The 17,258-nt window shown below is 47.3% G+C and overlaps 1 protein-coding gene across 1 annotated transcript; it reads right to left on the reverse strand.

Annotated features, from left to right (window-relative positions):
* Positions 1-501: 501 nt before the first annotated feature.
* LOC146986533 (protein NLRC3-like) lies at positions 502-12,989 on the reverse strand. Its single transcript, XM_085780501.1, has 4 exons — positions 12,971-12,989; positions 7,435-9,748; positions 6,932-7,105; positions 502-896 (listed from the first exon to the last, which is right to left on the reverse strand). The coding sequence occupies exons 1-4, from the start codon at positions 12,987-12,989 to the stop codon at positions 716-718; spliced, it is 2,688 nt and encodes an 895-aa protein (XP_085636627.1). The 3' UTR covers positions 502-715.
* Between the last annotated feature and the right edge of the window lie 4,269 nt (positions 12,990-17,258).

Below are 17,258 nucleotides of genomic sequence, written 5' to 3' on the forward strand. Positions count from 1 at the left end.
TCTTTTGGAGAGAAAAGTTAGTGATATTTTTTACTTCACAGTACTTAAAGTACCACAGTAAAAGTACTTCCTGTAGTTACAATATTATAAACACTTACTGTATTAATAGTACCAAAGTAAACAGTTCTTCACTGTAGTTACTGTAACACAGTAAAACTACTTAATGAGCCATATGTAGTAATATAAAAATAAAGGTATTTCCTGTAGATACAGTATCAGAGTTAAAGTACTTTATATAAGGTATCATTTATTTACAGTACCAAAGTAAAAGTACTCCCTGTACTTACAGTAACACAGTAAAAATAACTCATGTATTTACAGTAGAACAATGAGAGTAGTTTCTGTAGATACAGCATCTCAGTAAAAGTACTTCTTACAAGGTATCACAGTGAATACTATAATATAGGAGCAGAGTAAAAGTTTCTATAATCACAGTATCACAGTAAAAGTAATTAGTTTGGAGTCACTGGAGTAAAAGTACTTCCTGTACTTGAGTGACAGGTGAAGCTCATTGTTCCTGTTTGACTCAACACCTTTACCTGTGACTGGATCACTGATGATTGACACATTGAAGCTGCTGCAGCGTTTTCTGAGTCTGTGATGTCATAGATGATGTCATGTGTGATGTCACATCCTGACAGGTTCACCTGCTGCACTTTACACTTTATTTCACTCCCACAGTCTCATCAGCTGTGGAAACAGATACAGATCAGACTCACAACAGAGTCTCCAGTCGAAAGTCTGGACTCTCAACAAGATCATGAAGCTGCTGCCAAGATGAAGAGCTCAGGTGGTTGTTTCCTCTCAGGTCCAGGTGTCTCAGGTGGGAGGGGTTGGACTTCAGAACTGAGACCAGAGAAGAACAGCTGATGTCTGACAAATTGCAGTTCCTCAATCTGAATAAAGAATAAAAGAAGAAGATGAAATGAAGATCTCTCTCTCTCTCTCTCTCTCTCTCTCTCTCTCTCTCTCTCTCTCTCTCTCTCTCTCTCTCTCTCTCTCTCTCTCTCTCTCTCTCTCTCTCTCTCTCTCTCTCTCTCTCTCTGTCACACACACACACACACAGATCATTGATTATTGATCAGACTGAGTGAAATGAGCTGAAAGTGAAGAGTCATTGTCAGTGTGAGAGAAGAACAAGTGGAAACATGAGACAACAACTATTTCAAACGTCCTTCATTCATGACATCAAAGTCAATGATTCAAGTTCTGAGTGAAGATCAATCAGGTTCAGTTGTGGATCAAAGATCTAAGATCTACAACAGTAACAGTCAGTGAACTGACCTCAGAGTCTCCAGTCTACAGTCTGGACTCTCCAGAAAACCACTCAGATGCTTCACTCCTGAATCATGAAGGTTGTTGGCGTTCAGGTCCAGTTCTCTCAGGTGGGAGGGGTTGGACTTCAGAGCTGAGACCAGAGAAGAACAGCTGATCTCTGACAATCTGCAGCTCTCCAATCTGAATAAAGAATAAAAGCAGTGAGTTGAGGACAAAGCTCCTTGTTGACAGCGTTCAGTGTCTCATCATCTGTTCAGAGCTGAAGAAGCTTCAGAAAGAACAAGTTTAGAAAATCAAAGTCCAACAGCTGAAGCAACAGGAAGCAGGTTAAACAGTCACATAGAGAGAAAACAGCTCATTAATATTCATGAGAAGCTGCTGCTGCTTCAACACAGACGCAGTGACTCCGCCTCTTCACCTGTCAGCTCCACCTGTGGCTCCATCCAGACAAACTCATGTTGTGCAGCCACATTGATCAGAGATTTACTGACCATGCTCAAGACAAAAAACATGTGAGGCTGAACTCTGTTACCATGACAACTAGCGTGTAGAAACACATGTTGAATGAAGCTCAGAGACAGAAAAAATGCTTATTATGGGATGTTGTCTTTGAATGTTTCACTATAAACATCACAGAGCCTCAGGAAAGAGGTGGAGCCAGCAGCTATTGATTATAGATCAGTTATTGTCTGATACATCACATGTGTTTCTGTAGTGGAGGTGAAACATGAAGAGAAACAGAGACTGGACTAAAAACCAGTGACGTGCAGTCAGGGCTTTGATTTATTCACTTCATCTAAAGTTGGATTCTTTTTGACTTTCAGATAACTTTACTACAAGTTCAATGTGTCAGAATGTGGTGATTTTCATGGTCTAATAAAAGCCAGTAAACAGAGCTAGCTTCTGTCCAGGCAGCAGCTGCACAAACCACTCAGCCATGTGTAGTATTACAGAGCAAAGGCCCAGAGCTGCTCTGCCTCTTCTGTCAGTACGGTGTGTATGTGGCTGTTTGCACATGTGCAGTAAGTTCCCACAAAGAGTTCACATGGAGGTGAAAAGGCACAACGCTACGCTGCCTCTTCACTTAACTGCTCCATGTCTGAGCTGCACTTCTGTTCACGTTGCCTTGGTGAATGGTCAACACACAGACGTGTCCCCTGACTTTTTAGCCTCCAGCAGTTTAGCAGCTAATTCAACTGCAGTGATGCTCCACTGGAGAGGTGAACACCTTAATGAGCTTCATCTGAAGAACAACAGCAGCTTTTATCTGACGGGAGACCAACGCCTGAGCTACGGTGGCTAACAGTTAGCAAGTTTTAACCTACTCTCTCTCTGAGACACACACACACACACACACACACACACACACACACACACACACACACACACACACACACACACACACACACACACACAGCCCAGGTTGTGTGTCTTCTCTGTTGTAAACCTTGTAATAACAGCTTGTTGTGTAGCTACAGTTAACATACTTGTTGCTCAGGTCTGAGTGTGGATGTTGTTAAAGGTTTGTTGTGTGATGTGATCGGTGCTCCAATATGTGATCCTGTTATTGATCTGAGTTGTGTGTTAATAACAGCTGATGTCAGGACGGCATGGATTGTGGGGAAAAGGTGTTGCACATGTTTAAGACTTTGGATCTGTGTAAACCATTGTGCATAAATCTGTTTGTTGTGAGGTTGTTGTGTGATGAGCTGTCTGAAGTGCCGACCCCCCCACAGCCCTGGTCTTGGTCTGTGAGCGCCTGCCTACCCTGTCCTACAGCCTCAGTGTGGATCAGTAGAATATCAGCCTCGTGTCTGCAGCTCAGTATCAACACAACTTTCACATCACATTCATCTGAGCACAGAAATAAAACAGAGTCTGACCTCAGAGTCTCCAGTCTATAGTCTGGACTCTCCAGAAAACCACTCAGATCCTTCACTCCTGAATCCTGCAGCACGTTGTAGCTCAGGTCCAGAAGTCTCAGGTGGGAGGGGTTGGACTTCAGAGCTGAGACCAGAGAAGAACAGCTGATCTCTGACAAACTGCAGCTCCACAATCTGAATAAAGAATAAAAGAAGAAGATGAAATGATTGATGATTGATCAGATGTGTCCTGATCAATGATCAGTGTGTAAATGAGTTGAGGGACTTTGTCCTTGTGTTGTTGTGGATCATCATCATGTGGCCTTCTACACACATCATCCACATGTCAGCACAGATTCATCAGCTGCTGCTGACCTCAGATCAGTCTGTCAATATACAATCAATATCTGATCAATACCTGTTGGTCCGTTTGAAAAAAAAAAAAATATATATATATATATATATATATATATATATGAGATTTTCTTCTTCTGATACTATTATTATTATTATACTACTATAATCCACTTTTTTATTGCCTAACTGGTAAAAAATATTTAAGTAACACATTATTTAACCTTTAAATAATGTTGAGGGTCCAATGTGACCGATTTTTACATTTAGGAACAGTAAAAACACCCTAAACATTTTTCCTCTGACTTTAAGTTGAACTTATTCTTGACCAACACAATAGATAGCTCCATGTTGCCCCTGTGTGATGTTCAGGGACAGGTCCAGACAGTCTGAAGACAGAGAGCTCTGAGGTTTAAGTCCTATAATAATGAGATGAGATGAGATACACGTTGTGACGGTTTTTTTAGTACAACATTTATTTTTAGTTAATGCTGGGGTGCCAGTCAGGCGTCTGAGTCCTGACAATAAGTCTGTGTCACACTTGAATTCTAACCCCCACAAAGGATACACACTTAATCAATACCCAATAATTTCGGATAAGCATGTAACCTCCATTTAAAACATCTTTAAACACTGTACCCAGCACAAGAACAAGAAAAAACAGGGCACAACCAAAGCTTCTTTTGTTTTCTTTTCCAAAAAAATTATTTAAATGGTCCATAAACAATAAACAGAGTTCTCTTAATGACTGTTTGTCTCAGTTCAATCAACAAAAAATCCGATCTTCAGCAAAAACTGAAAATATCAGGAAAAACCCATGGCTGTCATAAAAAAAGGAAAAAGCCAAAACAAAAGTAATCCAACAAAGTCGATCGGTAATTACTCACGCACGCCAGAGGGGGGAGTTGTCAACGCGCACCAGTCAGTCAGTCAGTCAGTCAGTCAGTCAACAGTCATTTCCGGCCCAGCTCCAGCAGGACCAAACGAGAGGAGATCACGGATCGTCACAGGAACGGAAGCGGCAGAACGAGGCAAACGAACGGGATTAACTACCACTCTTTTACTTTTCCTCCTGCACTAGGCTGCTTTGGCGGCTCAAATCGCGCTCACTTCTTCTCCGGGACACACACTGCTTCTTCGACTACTGCTGCTGCTGCTGCTGCTTCTGCTGACGGCGCCGCAATGACAGTTATGACATCTCTTTTAACCTGCCGATCCCGTGAGCGGGGCATGACCTGGCGGTCACGTGAATGGGCATGACCTCGGCCCGTCACAACGTGTGACAGTTACAGGTCTGTAGCTACGTCTGGACCACATGTCAGCTGTTCAGCTGCAGCAGAAGAAACTCCGCTGCTCCCAGCTGCACTGCGACGAGTGCCTTTTTTTATTTATTTATTTTTTGAAATTAAGCTCTGGTAGCAACCGGAGCTGACATAACCTAGCGCAGTGGTTCCCAAACTTTTTTGTCTTGCGTACCCCCTGAGCCGCTTTGCCATACCACAAGTACCCCCTCCCTCATACGTGTTGATGATTCTCCAAAAGTGGTCATATAGAACGTAACACAACTGATTAAGAAACGAAAATCATTTCAATTTCTCTCTTCAATTTGTACAAGTAAGTAAGTAAGTACTTTATTTGTATAGCACCCTTCTCAGTACGAATACACAGAGTACTTCACATAGATAAAACCATCATACAGTACATAACAGTAGGCAATAAAATATAGAAATTATTGTGCATATTACATAGTAACAGCACAGATAACAACATAGGAAAACATCAGGTGGCACTTGATCGACCCGAGGGGGTCGAGGCAAAAACAATGTTAAATGAAAGGTGAGTCACATCCTACAGCATCTAACACCCAAAAGCCTTTTTAAACAAAAATGTCTTCAGTTGACCCTTGAAACAGCCTGCCGACTGGGCAGATCTTATCTCCAGTGGGAGCACAAAGACATTTTACACATATTCTCCTGCATTTTAGTTGTTTCTGGCTGTTGTGGTGTTTGTTGTGGTCAAATGTGTCTTCACAGAGTTGTAGGATTGTCATAAACTAAAACCTAACCCAGGAAAATATTGAATATGACATCATATACACTACAGCAGCAGTGCCTCTCAGCTTATTATTGCTCCATTATTTTATTTTTATTATAATCAAAAGGATTACATTTTTTAATTAAATGAAAAGCAATGAAAAGCTAACTAAGAGTTGTGCAATTCCAGCGTGTTGCTATTGTTTCATTACAATGCATCTCCTCTGACGGGCGGGGCTCCGCTCCCCCCTCTCTCACAACACACACACGTGCAGGCAGACAGTGGAGAAAAAGAGAGGAGACGAGAGAGGAGTGTTGCCGTTAATATCGCCGTTTTGTGTAACTACTCACTCAGGTCCAAACGATCTGGACGCTGCCCGCTCTGCTCTGCCTGTCGAGTGCGCGCATCGGGCGCTGTGGGGGCGCGCTGTTAATATCGATACTTTATCATGTATCCAGATGCGCCGTTTTGCATCGATACTTTTGACAACTATACAAAGCTGTGCTACAGGTTGTTCTGGGGGGAACTAGTTGTGGCGCACGTACCATTTCAGTAATGGGCTTATGAAGTGACTCGGAATATCTACTTATCATTTTAGTAATAAATTAGTGTTTCTACATACCCCCTGCAATGTGCTCATGTACCCCTAGGGGTACGCGTACCACACTTTGGGAACCACTGACCTAGCGGGATCGTTAAATATGTGTGCAGCGCACTGAGCGCACAAGGGAGAGAGGAGGTGAAAAGAGACAACAACACTGTAGACACTCCTAGAAAAGGATCAATTAACTGCAATTAATTTAATTGTTTACATCCCTACTTGGCTTGACATGCACTGAACATGTGTGATTACACAGCAGTGAGTGTCGGGCGAGGGAGAAGACACAAGGCGCTGCGTTCAAAGTTCCATAGGCTACTAGTATCTGTAAGTGGCATCGGTGCATCATTTGTTAGTACTCGCCGATACCGAGGCCAGCATTTTAGTGCTGTATCGGGGCCCCATACCGATACTAGTATTGGTATCGGTACAACACTAGTTACATTTAGTGCATAGTTAATTAATAGCTTGTTATTTTGTAGCCTGTATTCGTAACTGTCCAAGATGGCAGGGGGCCGTTACACAAATTCGGCAGCAACAGAGATATACACGCTGAGAGCTGGATCATCATCATCATCATCATCATCATCATCATCATCATCATCATCATCATCATCATCATCATCATCATCATCATCATCATCATCATCATCACCACCACACTGACCTCTGAGTGACCGCTGACCCTTCACCTTCTACCAGCTGCAGTAACATGGAGTCACAATCAGTCGCTGCTTCAAACTGAACTTCACACATTTGAACTGAACACAGACAAAAGTCCAACAGGTCCAGTCAGTGAACTCACCTCAGAGTCTCCAGTCTACAGTTTGGACTCTCTAGTCCAGCACACAGAACCTCCACTGATGAACCACTCAGGTTGTTTCCACTCAGGTTCAGTTCTGTCAGGTGGGAGGGGTTGGACTTCAGAGCTGAGGCCACGACTTCACAGTGACTCTCTGAGAGTTTACATTGAACAAGTCTGTGAAGAGAGAAAATATCAAATGTGTCAGAATCAAATCAGATGAAAGCTGCAGTAAAAACACAGTTGATGCATCTGATGACAGGACGTGATGATGTGATGAACATCTGAGCTTCAGCTCATCTTCTCTGACTGAGTTTGACAGGAAAAAATTATCCTCATCACTCTCACAGGATGGACGGGACCCTGAAGCAAAGCCTGCTCACTCTCTATTATCCCTGACATAATGTTTTCAAAGTCAAACTTAGTCAAAAATAATGAGAAAAAAAGAAAAACTCTGTTTATGTGAACTACTGATCAATAATTATATTGATCATGTCTGGACTCACCGAGCCTTCCTGCAGTTCCTCACAGCTGGGATCAGTCTCCGTCGTCCCTCCTCTGATGTGTTGTACTTCTTCAGGTCCAACTCATCCAGAACCTGCTCTGACATCTGCAGCATGTAGGCCAGAGCTGAACACTGGATCTCAGAGAGTTTCTCTGATCTGTTCTCTGACTTGAGGAACTGTTGGATCTGCTGATGAACCGACTGGTCCTTCATCTCCGTCAGACAGTGGAAGATGTTGATGCTTCTGTCAGGAGAGATTTCATCACTCTTCATCTCCTTCAGGTTGTTGATGGCTCTCTGGATGGTTTCTGGACTGTTGTCTGTCTGACCAAGCAGACCTCCTAACAGCCTCTGGTTGGACTCCAGAGAGAGGCCATGAAGGAAGCGAACAAACAGGTCCAGGTGACCGTTTCTACTGCTGAGGGATTTCTGCATGGCTCCCTGCAGGAAGACATCCAAGGTTAGAGGACTGTTATTGATCTGTGGAAGACTTTTATTGATCTGTGGAGGACTGTTTTTGATCTGTGGAGGACTGCTTGCATTGAATCCAAAAAAATTCTGAACCTTCTTAAACAAAGACTTCTGTTTTGGTTTCTCTCTCTGTTTGTAGTTTTCTTCTTTTTCTTCTTTGCTGCCACTGCCACTGCCGCCACCGTCTTTTTCTGCTAAGGAGAAGTCACTGAAATAATGTTCCCTGACTTGTTCTCTCAGGAACTTCTTGAGGACCTGTGTGTTCCTGTTGGTGAAACAGTGGAACATGTAGACTGCAGCCAGAAACTCCTGAACACTCAGATGAACAAAGCAGTAGACTGTTTTCTGGAAGATCACACTCTCTCTTTTGAAGATCTCAGTACAGAGTCCTGAGTTCACCAAGGCCTCTGTGACATCCAGACCACACTGCTCCAGGTCTTCTTGGTAGAACATGATGTTTCCTTCCTCCAGCTGTTCAAACGCCAGCCTCCCCAGCTTCAGAAGAACTTCCCTGTCGGCCTCCGTCAGCTCCTGTGGACTCGTCTTATGTCCTTCACCGTACTTGTTCTTCTTCCTCTTTGTCTGGACCAGCAGGAAGTGTGAGAACAGGTCAGTCGTGGTCTTGGGCAGCTCTCCTCTCTGGTCTGTGGTCAACATGTGCTCCAGAACTGTAGCACTGATCCAGCAGAAGACTGGGACTTGACACATGATGTGGAGGGTCCTGGACGTCTTGATGTGTGAGATGATTCTTCTGGACAGATCTTCATCACTGGACCTCCTCCTGAAGTACTCCTCCATCTGGGCGTCAGTGAAGCCTCGGACCTCTGTTACCCTGTCAACACATGTAGGAGGGATCTGATTGGCGGCTGCAGGTCTGGAGGTGATCCAGACCAGAGCCGAGGGAAGCAGATTCCCCTGGATGAGGTTTGTCAGCAGCACGTTGACTGATGACGTCTGTGTGACATCAGGCACAACCTCCCTGTTGTTGAAGTCCAGTGATAGTCGGCTTTCATCCAGGCCGTCAAAGATGAAGAGAAGTTTACAGACAGCCAGCTGCTCTGCTGTGACCTTCTGTAATGTTGGATGGAAAACATGGAGCAGCCTGAGAAGACTCAACCGCTGATCTCTGATCAGGTTCAGCTCCCTGAACGAAAGCAGAACCAGCAGACTGACATCTTGGTTCTCCAAGCCCTCGGCCCAGTCCAGAGTGAACTTCTGCACCGAGAAGGTTTTTCCAACGCCAGCGACACCGTTGGTCAGAACCACTCTGATGGGTCTCTGTTGGACAGGTGAGACCGTAGAGACGTCCTCTCTCTGTTGGACAGGTGAGACCGTAGAGACGTCCTCTCTCTGTTGGACAGGTGAGACCGTAGAGACGTCATCTCTCTGATGGACAGGTGAAACTGTGGAGACGTCCTCTCTCTGTTGGACAGGTGAGACCTTAGAGACATCCTCTCTCTGTTGGACAGGTGAGACCTTAGAGACATCCTCTCTCTGTTGGACAGGTGAGACCTTAGAGACGTCCTCTCTCTGTTGGACAGGTAAGTCTTTAAAGATGTCATTGCACTTGATTGGAGTGTCATGGAGGGTCTTCTTCTTGGACGTTGTCTCCAGCTGTCTCACCTCATGTTGGGTATTAACCTCTTCACTCTGTCCCTCTGTGATGTAGAGCTCAGTGTAGATCCTGTTGAGGAGGGTTCCACTTCCTGTTCCCTCAGTTCCTTCAGTCACTCGTTCACATCTGCTCCTCAGACTGATCTTATGTTGATCTAAAACCTCCTGCAGACCACGATCTGCTGAGAGAGAAGAGACAGAGTCAGACTGAAGACAGAGAGTCTGACAATCTGATCAGATTATTTTCATCGGCTACAGAAAAACTACAGACAACAAAGAGAAGGTTTGAATCATCATCTTAAATGTCAGTGCTGTGTGATGGAACAATGACTCTGGAGAAAACAACAGGTCGTGGTTTCACAAATGACCACATCAGCAGACAGATGTTCAGTCTCACTTTGCACACAGCTGCTCTGATTGGCTGTCTGCAACCCACCTCTGGTTCTGGGTCTTTGTCCACACTGGGGACAGGAGGGGGGTCCTGAAGAACCAGACTGGTCCCAGTCTGAGGTGAAGCACTGTCTGCAGAACCAGTGTCCACAGCTGGTGGAGACTGGATCCTTCAGGACGTCCTGACAGAGACCACAGCAGGACAGCTGCTGGTCCACAGAGACACCACTCCTCTTCCTCCTGTCAAGACATTTCTGGATCAACAACATGTCACAGCTCCACATCTGAGCTCTGATTGGTTAACCTCCTCAAGGGGGCGGGGCTTCAGTAACCAGAGGAGCAGAGAGAGAGAAAGTAGAGGAAGACGAGTGTAGAGATACGAGCTGAATGAAGACCTGGTCCTGAACTGGTCTGGTTTCTGTCTCTGTTTATCTGTTCACTGCAAAAACTCAAAAACTTTCCAAGAATATTTGTCTCATTTCTTTTCAAAATGTCTCATTTGTAGTCTAAACTAATCTCTTTCAACTTAAAATAAGACTCATCACCTAAAAATTAACTTGTTTTTAGATCATTTTCACTTGTTTCAAACAAATCTTCATGTGAAATAAGTAGAACAATCTGCCAGTCAAAGCTGGTTTTTAGTGTAATAAGAAAGAAAAACTTTCTCCACTATTAGATTTTACTACTTAAAAATATTTCAATTGAAAATATCCTTGAAAAAAGTAAAAAGTGTCTTAAAAACAAGCTACTTTCTCATGTTTAATGAGTCTTATTTTAAGTATGATTTGATTTGTTTTGACTAGAAATTACATTTTGACTAGAAATAAGACAAATATTCTTGGTAATATTTTGAGTTTTTGCAGTGTTGACCTTAAATCTGGACTCTAAACCAAACTCCCTGTTAGTTTGAGTCTCTTCAATTCTGCGTCGTCTCGTCTGGTTTTTACTCCAAATGTGTGAAATGATTGAGAAGCTGTTGGTGGTGTTTTCCTCTTTCAGACACTGATCATGTGTTTGATGTTGGTTCTGGACTGAGTCCTATCAGCTCTTTAACTAATGAGCTCCTCATCCAGACGCTGCTGTGTGGCTCTAATCAACCTGTGTTGGAGCTCTGATCCAGTGTGAGGAGACTGAAGCTGACAACAGAAGCTTCAGCAGCTCCACCTGAGCTTCACTACATGTTGTGGAGAAGCTCAGACAGTCACAGACAGGAAACAGGAAAGACTGATCACTCCTGTCTGGTTCCTGACTTTTCAAAATAAAAGTCTGTGTGTATCAGCTGCTTTAATCTCTACTGTGACTTCAGTTTAAAGGCTCAGACGTGTGGATCATTAAAGTGTTGGTGCAGCAACGTTCACACTGACTGAGGCTGATGACACAGGAACATGAGGACGCTGTGCTTCATCAGTCTGATGGACAGAGTGTGTGTGCATGTTTCTGTCTCTGAGGTTTGTTGTGAACCTTCAGAGTCTGATGGATCTGGTTCCTGGTTTCTCTCTGTTTCCTTCACATGAGTCTAATGACCGAATCATCTTCAGCTCAGTTTACAGTAGAAAAACAGACAAAACAGGAAGTAATTTCCTGTTCGGTAACGTCACACACATATGCTTGTAATGCTATCTTTGTGAGGACACTCATTGACATAATGTGTTCCCTAGCTCCTTACCCTAACCTTAACCATTACTCTTAACCTAATTTAAACGTAATTATAACCCAAAGTCTTAACCCTCAAACAGCCCTTGGAAAAAGTGAGGACCAGCCAAAATGTCCTCACTTCCCAAAAATTTCCTCACTCTGTTGGTTAAAAACTCTTGATGGTCCTCACAACGTAGTAAGTACAAGAACACACACATACACTCAGGTTCTGGGTTTTATTAGGTCTCTTACTGTGACTCTAAAGGTCCAGGTCCAGGTCTAAAGTAAATAGGTTTTCCCATGGACCGGTCACTCTTCATGGACAGACAGATGGATCCTGGAGACTCTGCTCTCAGTCTGTGGTTCTGACCTCTGCAAACACAAACATGTTTTTATTCACATCACATTGATCACTGATCAGTTCTGTGATCACAGATGCATTGTGGGAAGTCTCCAGTGACGTCAGCATCCAGCACCACACACTGTAGTGAGGGATGGAAGCAACACAGCAGCATCATAGACAACAGTGTAGAGTCAGTCAGTCAGTAACTGTGTCCAGTGTCCAGCTGCTGAACATCTGTCTCACATCAGCTCTACACAGGATCACACACTGACACTGACACACACATACACACACACTCGCAGAGGACACACAACACAGGCAGGCTTGGGGAGTAATGGATGTCATGGCATAAGAGGGAAAAAAAGGAAACTGTTACAGTACAGATAAACACATGTCATCAGATTGCTGGAATATTTGTTAAAATGGGGATTACTTCTTGTCAGGATTACTTTTTAAAAAAATGTTGCAGTTGTCCTCCTCCACTATTATCTTTTATTTCCTTTGTGACGTCCTGTCAGTTTCAGGACTCTGACTGACCGATGACTCATGGTTGTTTGTCACGGGAGTTTGTCCATTGTGTTTTATTTTGAAATTTACCAGATACTCAGTGAGTTTGACTTCCTATCTTGAGTGATCTAATCGAAGTGGATTGATGTGTGTTGGTTGTGTGATATTCTTAATTTGCATATTTTGTATTAAAGTAATCCAAAAGTAACTAAAAGTAATCTGGTTGATTACTTTAATTGTGTGATACTTAAAGTAAGTTACTGCTTACATTTTTAAAGTAACTCTCCCAGTCCTGCACACAGGTCTGTATCTGGTTTCTTACTCTGACTCCGGAGGTCCAGGTTCAGGACTGAATACTGGACGATGTCCCATGGACCGGTCACTCCTCATGGACAGACAGGTGGATCCTGGAGACTCTGCTCTCAGTCTGTAGTTCTGACCTCTGCAAACACAAACATGTTTTTATTCACTGGACACTCACACACACCTTTATTCACATCACATTGATCAATGGACACACACACATTTCCTCTTCTGTGACGTCACACACACTTCAGGTTTTTATCTGGTCTCTTACTGTGAGTCTGGAGGTTCATGTTTGGACCGGTCACTCTCCAGAGACTTTGATCTGTCCTCCTGTTCCTCCACATTAACACTCATCTTCAGGACTTCAGTCAGTCTGAGAGGGAAACCAGTAACACACACACACACACACACACACACACACACACACACACACACACACACACACACACACACAGAATCAAGACACACCCAAATCTACCGAGGACAAACTATAATCACTTTCTTGTCTGATCCAGTCGTTGACCTCCACCACTCATAGTACTTTGACATTAAATCCATGTTCATCCAGTCACCGTGACCTTTGACCTTTGATGTTTGTTCTGAGTTTGAAGAAGTTGTGTGGAGGTGAATCTGAGACAATGTGCTGACGTATGTACGGACTACGTCTGACTCTTCTTCCCTCCACAGTCCACACAGACACACTGACTCTCACACTCTGACACAACAACAACAACAACAACAACAACTACAACAACAACAATAATAATAATAATAATAATAATAATAATAATAATAATCATAATAATAATAATGTGTTGACACTCACCCGTCTCAGACTTCAGTTTCTCTCCTTCTGCTCCGTTCACTCTAACATGGTGGCATATTAGTTTCACTTCCTTCTCTGCATTTACAGGAAATCACACAAGGAGCAGGAGGAGGAAGTAGGAGGAGGAGGAATAGGAGGGAGGAGTTGGGGGAAGTTGGGGGAGGAGGAGGTGGAGGAGTAGGGTGGAGGAGGAGGAGGGAGGAGGATGAAGAGTGGGAGGAGGAGGAAGTTGGAGGAGCAGCAGAAGAAGAAGATCTGGACTCTGCCTGAAGCTCGACGTCTCAGCCTGTTACATTGTAACCAAACCTCTCAAGGACCCGGACCTCCTCCTGATGCCCCTCACAAGGACCCGGACCTCCTTCTGATGCCCCTCACAAGGACCCGGACCTCCTTCTGATGCCCCTCACAAGGACCCGGACCTCCTCCTGATGCCCCTCACAAGGACCCGGACCTCCTTCTGATGCCCCTCTCAAGGACCCGGACCTCCCTCTGATGCCCCTCTCAAGGACCCGGACCTCCTTCTGCCTCTCAAGGACCCGGACCTCCTCCTGATGCCCCTCTCAAGGACCCGGACCTCCCTCTGATGCCCCTCTCAAGGACCCGGACCTCCTCCTGATGCCCCTCTCAAGGACCCGGACCCCCTCCTGATGCCCCTCTCAAGGACCTGGACCTCCTTCTGATGCCCCTCTCAAGGACCCGGACCTCCTCCTGATGCCCCTCTCAAGGACATGGACCTCCTTCTGATGCCCCTCTCAAGGACCCGGACCTCCTCCTGATGCCCCTCTCAAGGACATGGACCTCCTCCTGATGCCCCTCTGAAGGACATGGACCTCCTTCTGATGCCCCTCTCATTGACCTGGACCTCCTTCTGATGCTCCTCTCAAGGACCCGGACCTCCCTCTGATGCCCCTCTCAAGGACCCGGACCTCCTTCTGCCTCTCAAGGACCCGGACCTCCTCCTGATGCCCCTCTCAAGGACCCGGACCTCCCTCTGATGCCCCTCTCAAGGACCCGGACCTCCTCCTGATGCCCCTCTCAAGGACCCGGACCCCCTCCTGATGCCCCTCTCAAGGACCTGGACCTCCTTCTGATGGCCCTCTCAAGGACCCGGACCTCCTCCTGATGCCCCTCTCAAGGACATGGACCTCCTTCTGATGCCCCTCTCAAGGACCCGGACCTCCTCCTGATGCCCCTCTCAAGGACATGGACCTCCTCCTGATGCCCCTCTCAAGGACATGGACCTCCTTCTGATGCCCCTCTCAAGGACCCGGACCTCCTCCTGATGCCCCTCTCAAGGACATGGACCTCCTCCTGATGCCCCTCTCAAGGACATGGACCTCCTTCTGATGCCCCTCTCATTGACCTGGACCTCCTTCTGATGCTCCTCTCAAGGACCCGGACCTCCCTCTGATGCCCCTCTCAAGGACCCGGACCTCCTTCTGCCTCTCAAGGACCCGGACCTCCTCCTGATGCCCCTCTCAAGGACCCGGACCTCCTCCTGATGCCCCTCTCAAGGACCCGGACCTCCTTCTGATGCCCCTCTCAAGGACCCGGACCTCCTTCTGATGCCCCTCTCAAGGACCCGGACCCCCTTCAGATGCCCCTCTCAAGGACCCGGACCTCCTCCTGATGCCCCTCTCAAGGACCCGGACCTCCTTTTGATGTCCCTCTCGAGGACCCGGACCTCCTTCTGATGCCCCTCTCAAGGACCTGGACCCCCTTCTGATGCCCCTCTCAAGGACCTTGACAAGGACCCGGACCTCCTTCTGATGCCCCTCTCAAGGACCTGGACCTCCTTCTGATGCCCCTCTCAAGGACCTGGACCTCCTTCTGATGCCCCTCTCAAGGACCTGGACCTCCTCCTGATGCCCCTCTCAAGGACCTGGACCTCCCTCTGATGCCCCTCTCGAGGACCCGGACCCCCTCCTGATGCCCCTCTCAAGGACCCGGACCTCCTCCTGATGCCCCTCTCAAGGACCCGGACCTCCTTCTGATGCCCCTCTCAAGGACCCGGACCTCCTTCTGATGCCCCTCTCAAGGACCCGGACCCCCTTCAGATGCCCCTCTCAAGGACCCGGACCTCCTCCTGATGCCCCTCTCAAGGACCCGGACCTCCTTTTGATGTCCCTCTCGAGGACCCGGACCTCCTTCTGATGCCCCTCTCAAGGACCTGGACCCCCTTCTGATGCCCCTCTCAAGGACCTTGACAAGGACCCGGACCTCCTTCTGATGCCCCTCTCAAGGACCTGGACCTCCTTCTGATGCCCCTCTCAAGGACCTGGACCTCCTTCTGATGCCCCTCTCAAGGACCTGGACCTCCTCCTGATGCCCCTCTCAAGGACCTGGACCTCCCTCTGATGCCCCTCTCAAGGACCCGGACCCCCTCCTGATGCCCCTCTCAAGGACCCGGACCTCCTTCCGATGCCCCTCTCAAGGACCTGGACCCCCTCCTGATGCCCCTCTCAAGGACCCGGACCCCCTCCTGATGCCCCTCTCAAGGACCCGGACCTCCTTCTGATGCCCCTCTCAAGGACCTGGACCCCCTCTCAAGGACCCGGACCTCCTTCTGATGCCCCTCTCAAGGACCTGGACCTCCTTCTGATGCCCCTCTCAAGGACCTGGACCTCCTCCTGATGCCCCTCTCAAGGACCCGGACCTCCTCCTGATGCCCCTCTCAAGGACCCGGACCTCCTCCTGATGCCCCTCTCAAGGACCTGGACCCCCTCTCAAGGACCTGGACCCCCTCCTGATGCCCCTCTCAAGGACCCGGACCTCCTCCTGATGCCCCTCTCAAGGACCTGGACCCCCTCTCAAGGACCTGGACCCCCTCCTGATGCCCCTCTCAAGGACCCGGACCTCCTTCTGATGCCCCTCTCAAGGACCCGGACCCCCTCCTGATGCCCCTCTCAAGGACCCGGACCCCCTCCTGATGCCCCTCTCAAGGACCCGGACCTCCTTCTGATGCCCCTCTCAAGGACCCGGACCTCCTTCTGATGCCCCTCTCAAGGACCTGGACCCCCTCTCAAGGACCTGGACCCCCTCTCAAGGACCCGGACCTCCTTCTGATGCCCCTCTCAAGGACCCGGACCTCCTTCTGATGCCACTCTCAAGGACCTGGACCCCCTCTCAAGGACCTGGACCCCCTCTCAAGGACCCGGACCTCCTTCTGATGCCCCTCTCAAGGACCTGGACCTCCTTCTGATGCCCCTCTCAAGGACCTGGACCTCCTCCTGATGCCCCTCTCAAGGACCCGGACCTCCTCCTGATGCCCCTCTCAAGGACCCGGACCTCCTACTGATGCCCCTCTCAAGGACCTGGACCCCCTCTCAAGGACCTGGACCCCCTCCTGATGCCCCTCTCAAGGACCTGGACCCCCTTCTGATGCCCCTCTCAAGGACCTGGACCTCCTTCTGATGCCCCTCTCAAGGACCTGGACCTCCTTCTGATGCCCCTCTCAAGGACCTGGACCTCCTTCTGCCTCATGTTAAACCACAGTTTCTCATGGTGGAGTGAAGCTGGACAGAGATTTATAACTGGACCAACACATCAACTCTGTCGTCAAAACCAGTTTTTATCGTCTGAGGCTTCGATCCAAGATAAAAGACTCTGTTCTGTCTCTGAGAGATTTAGAGATTCATGCTTTTAGTTCTACACGTTTGGACTCCTCCTCCTCCTCCTCCTCCTTCTCCTGTTCCTCCTCCTCTTCCTCCTCTTCCTCCTGTTCCTCCTCCTT

Source organism: Trachurus japonicus, chromosome 6 (genome assembly GCF_045865225.1).
Source record: "Trachurus japonicus isolate A0001 chromosome 6, Traja_1.0".
Taxonomy (NCBI): Eukaryota; Metazoa; Chordata; class Actinopteri; order Carangiformes; family Carangidae; genus Trachurus; species Trachurus japonicus.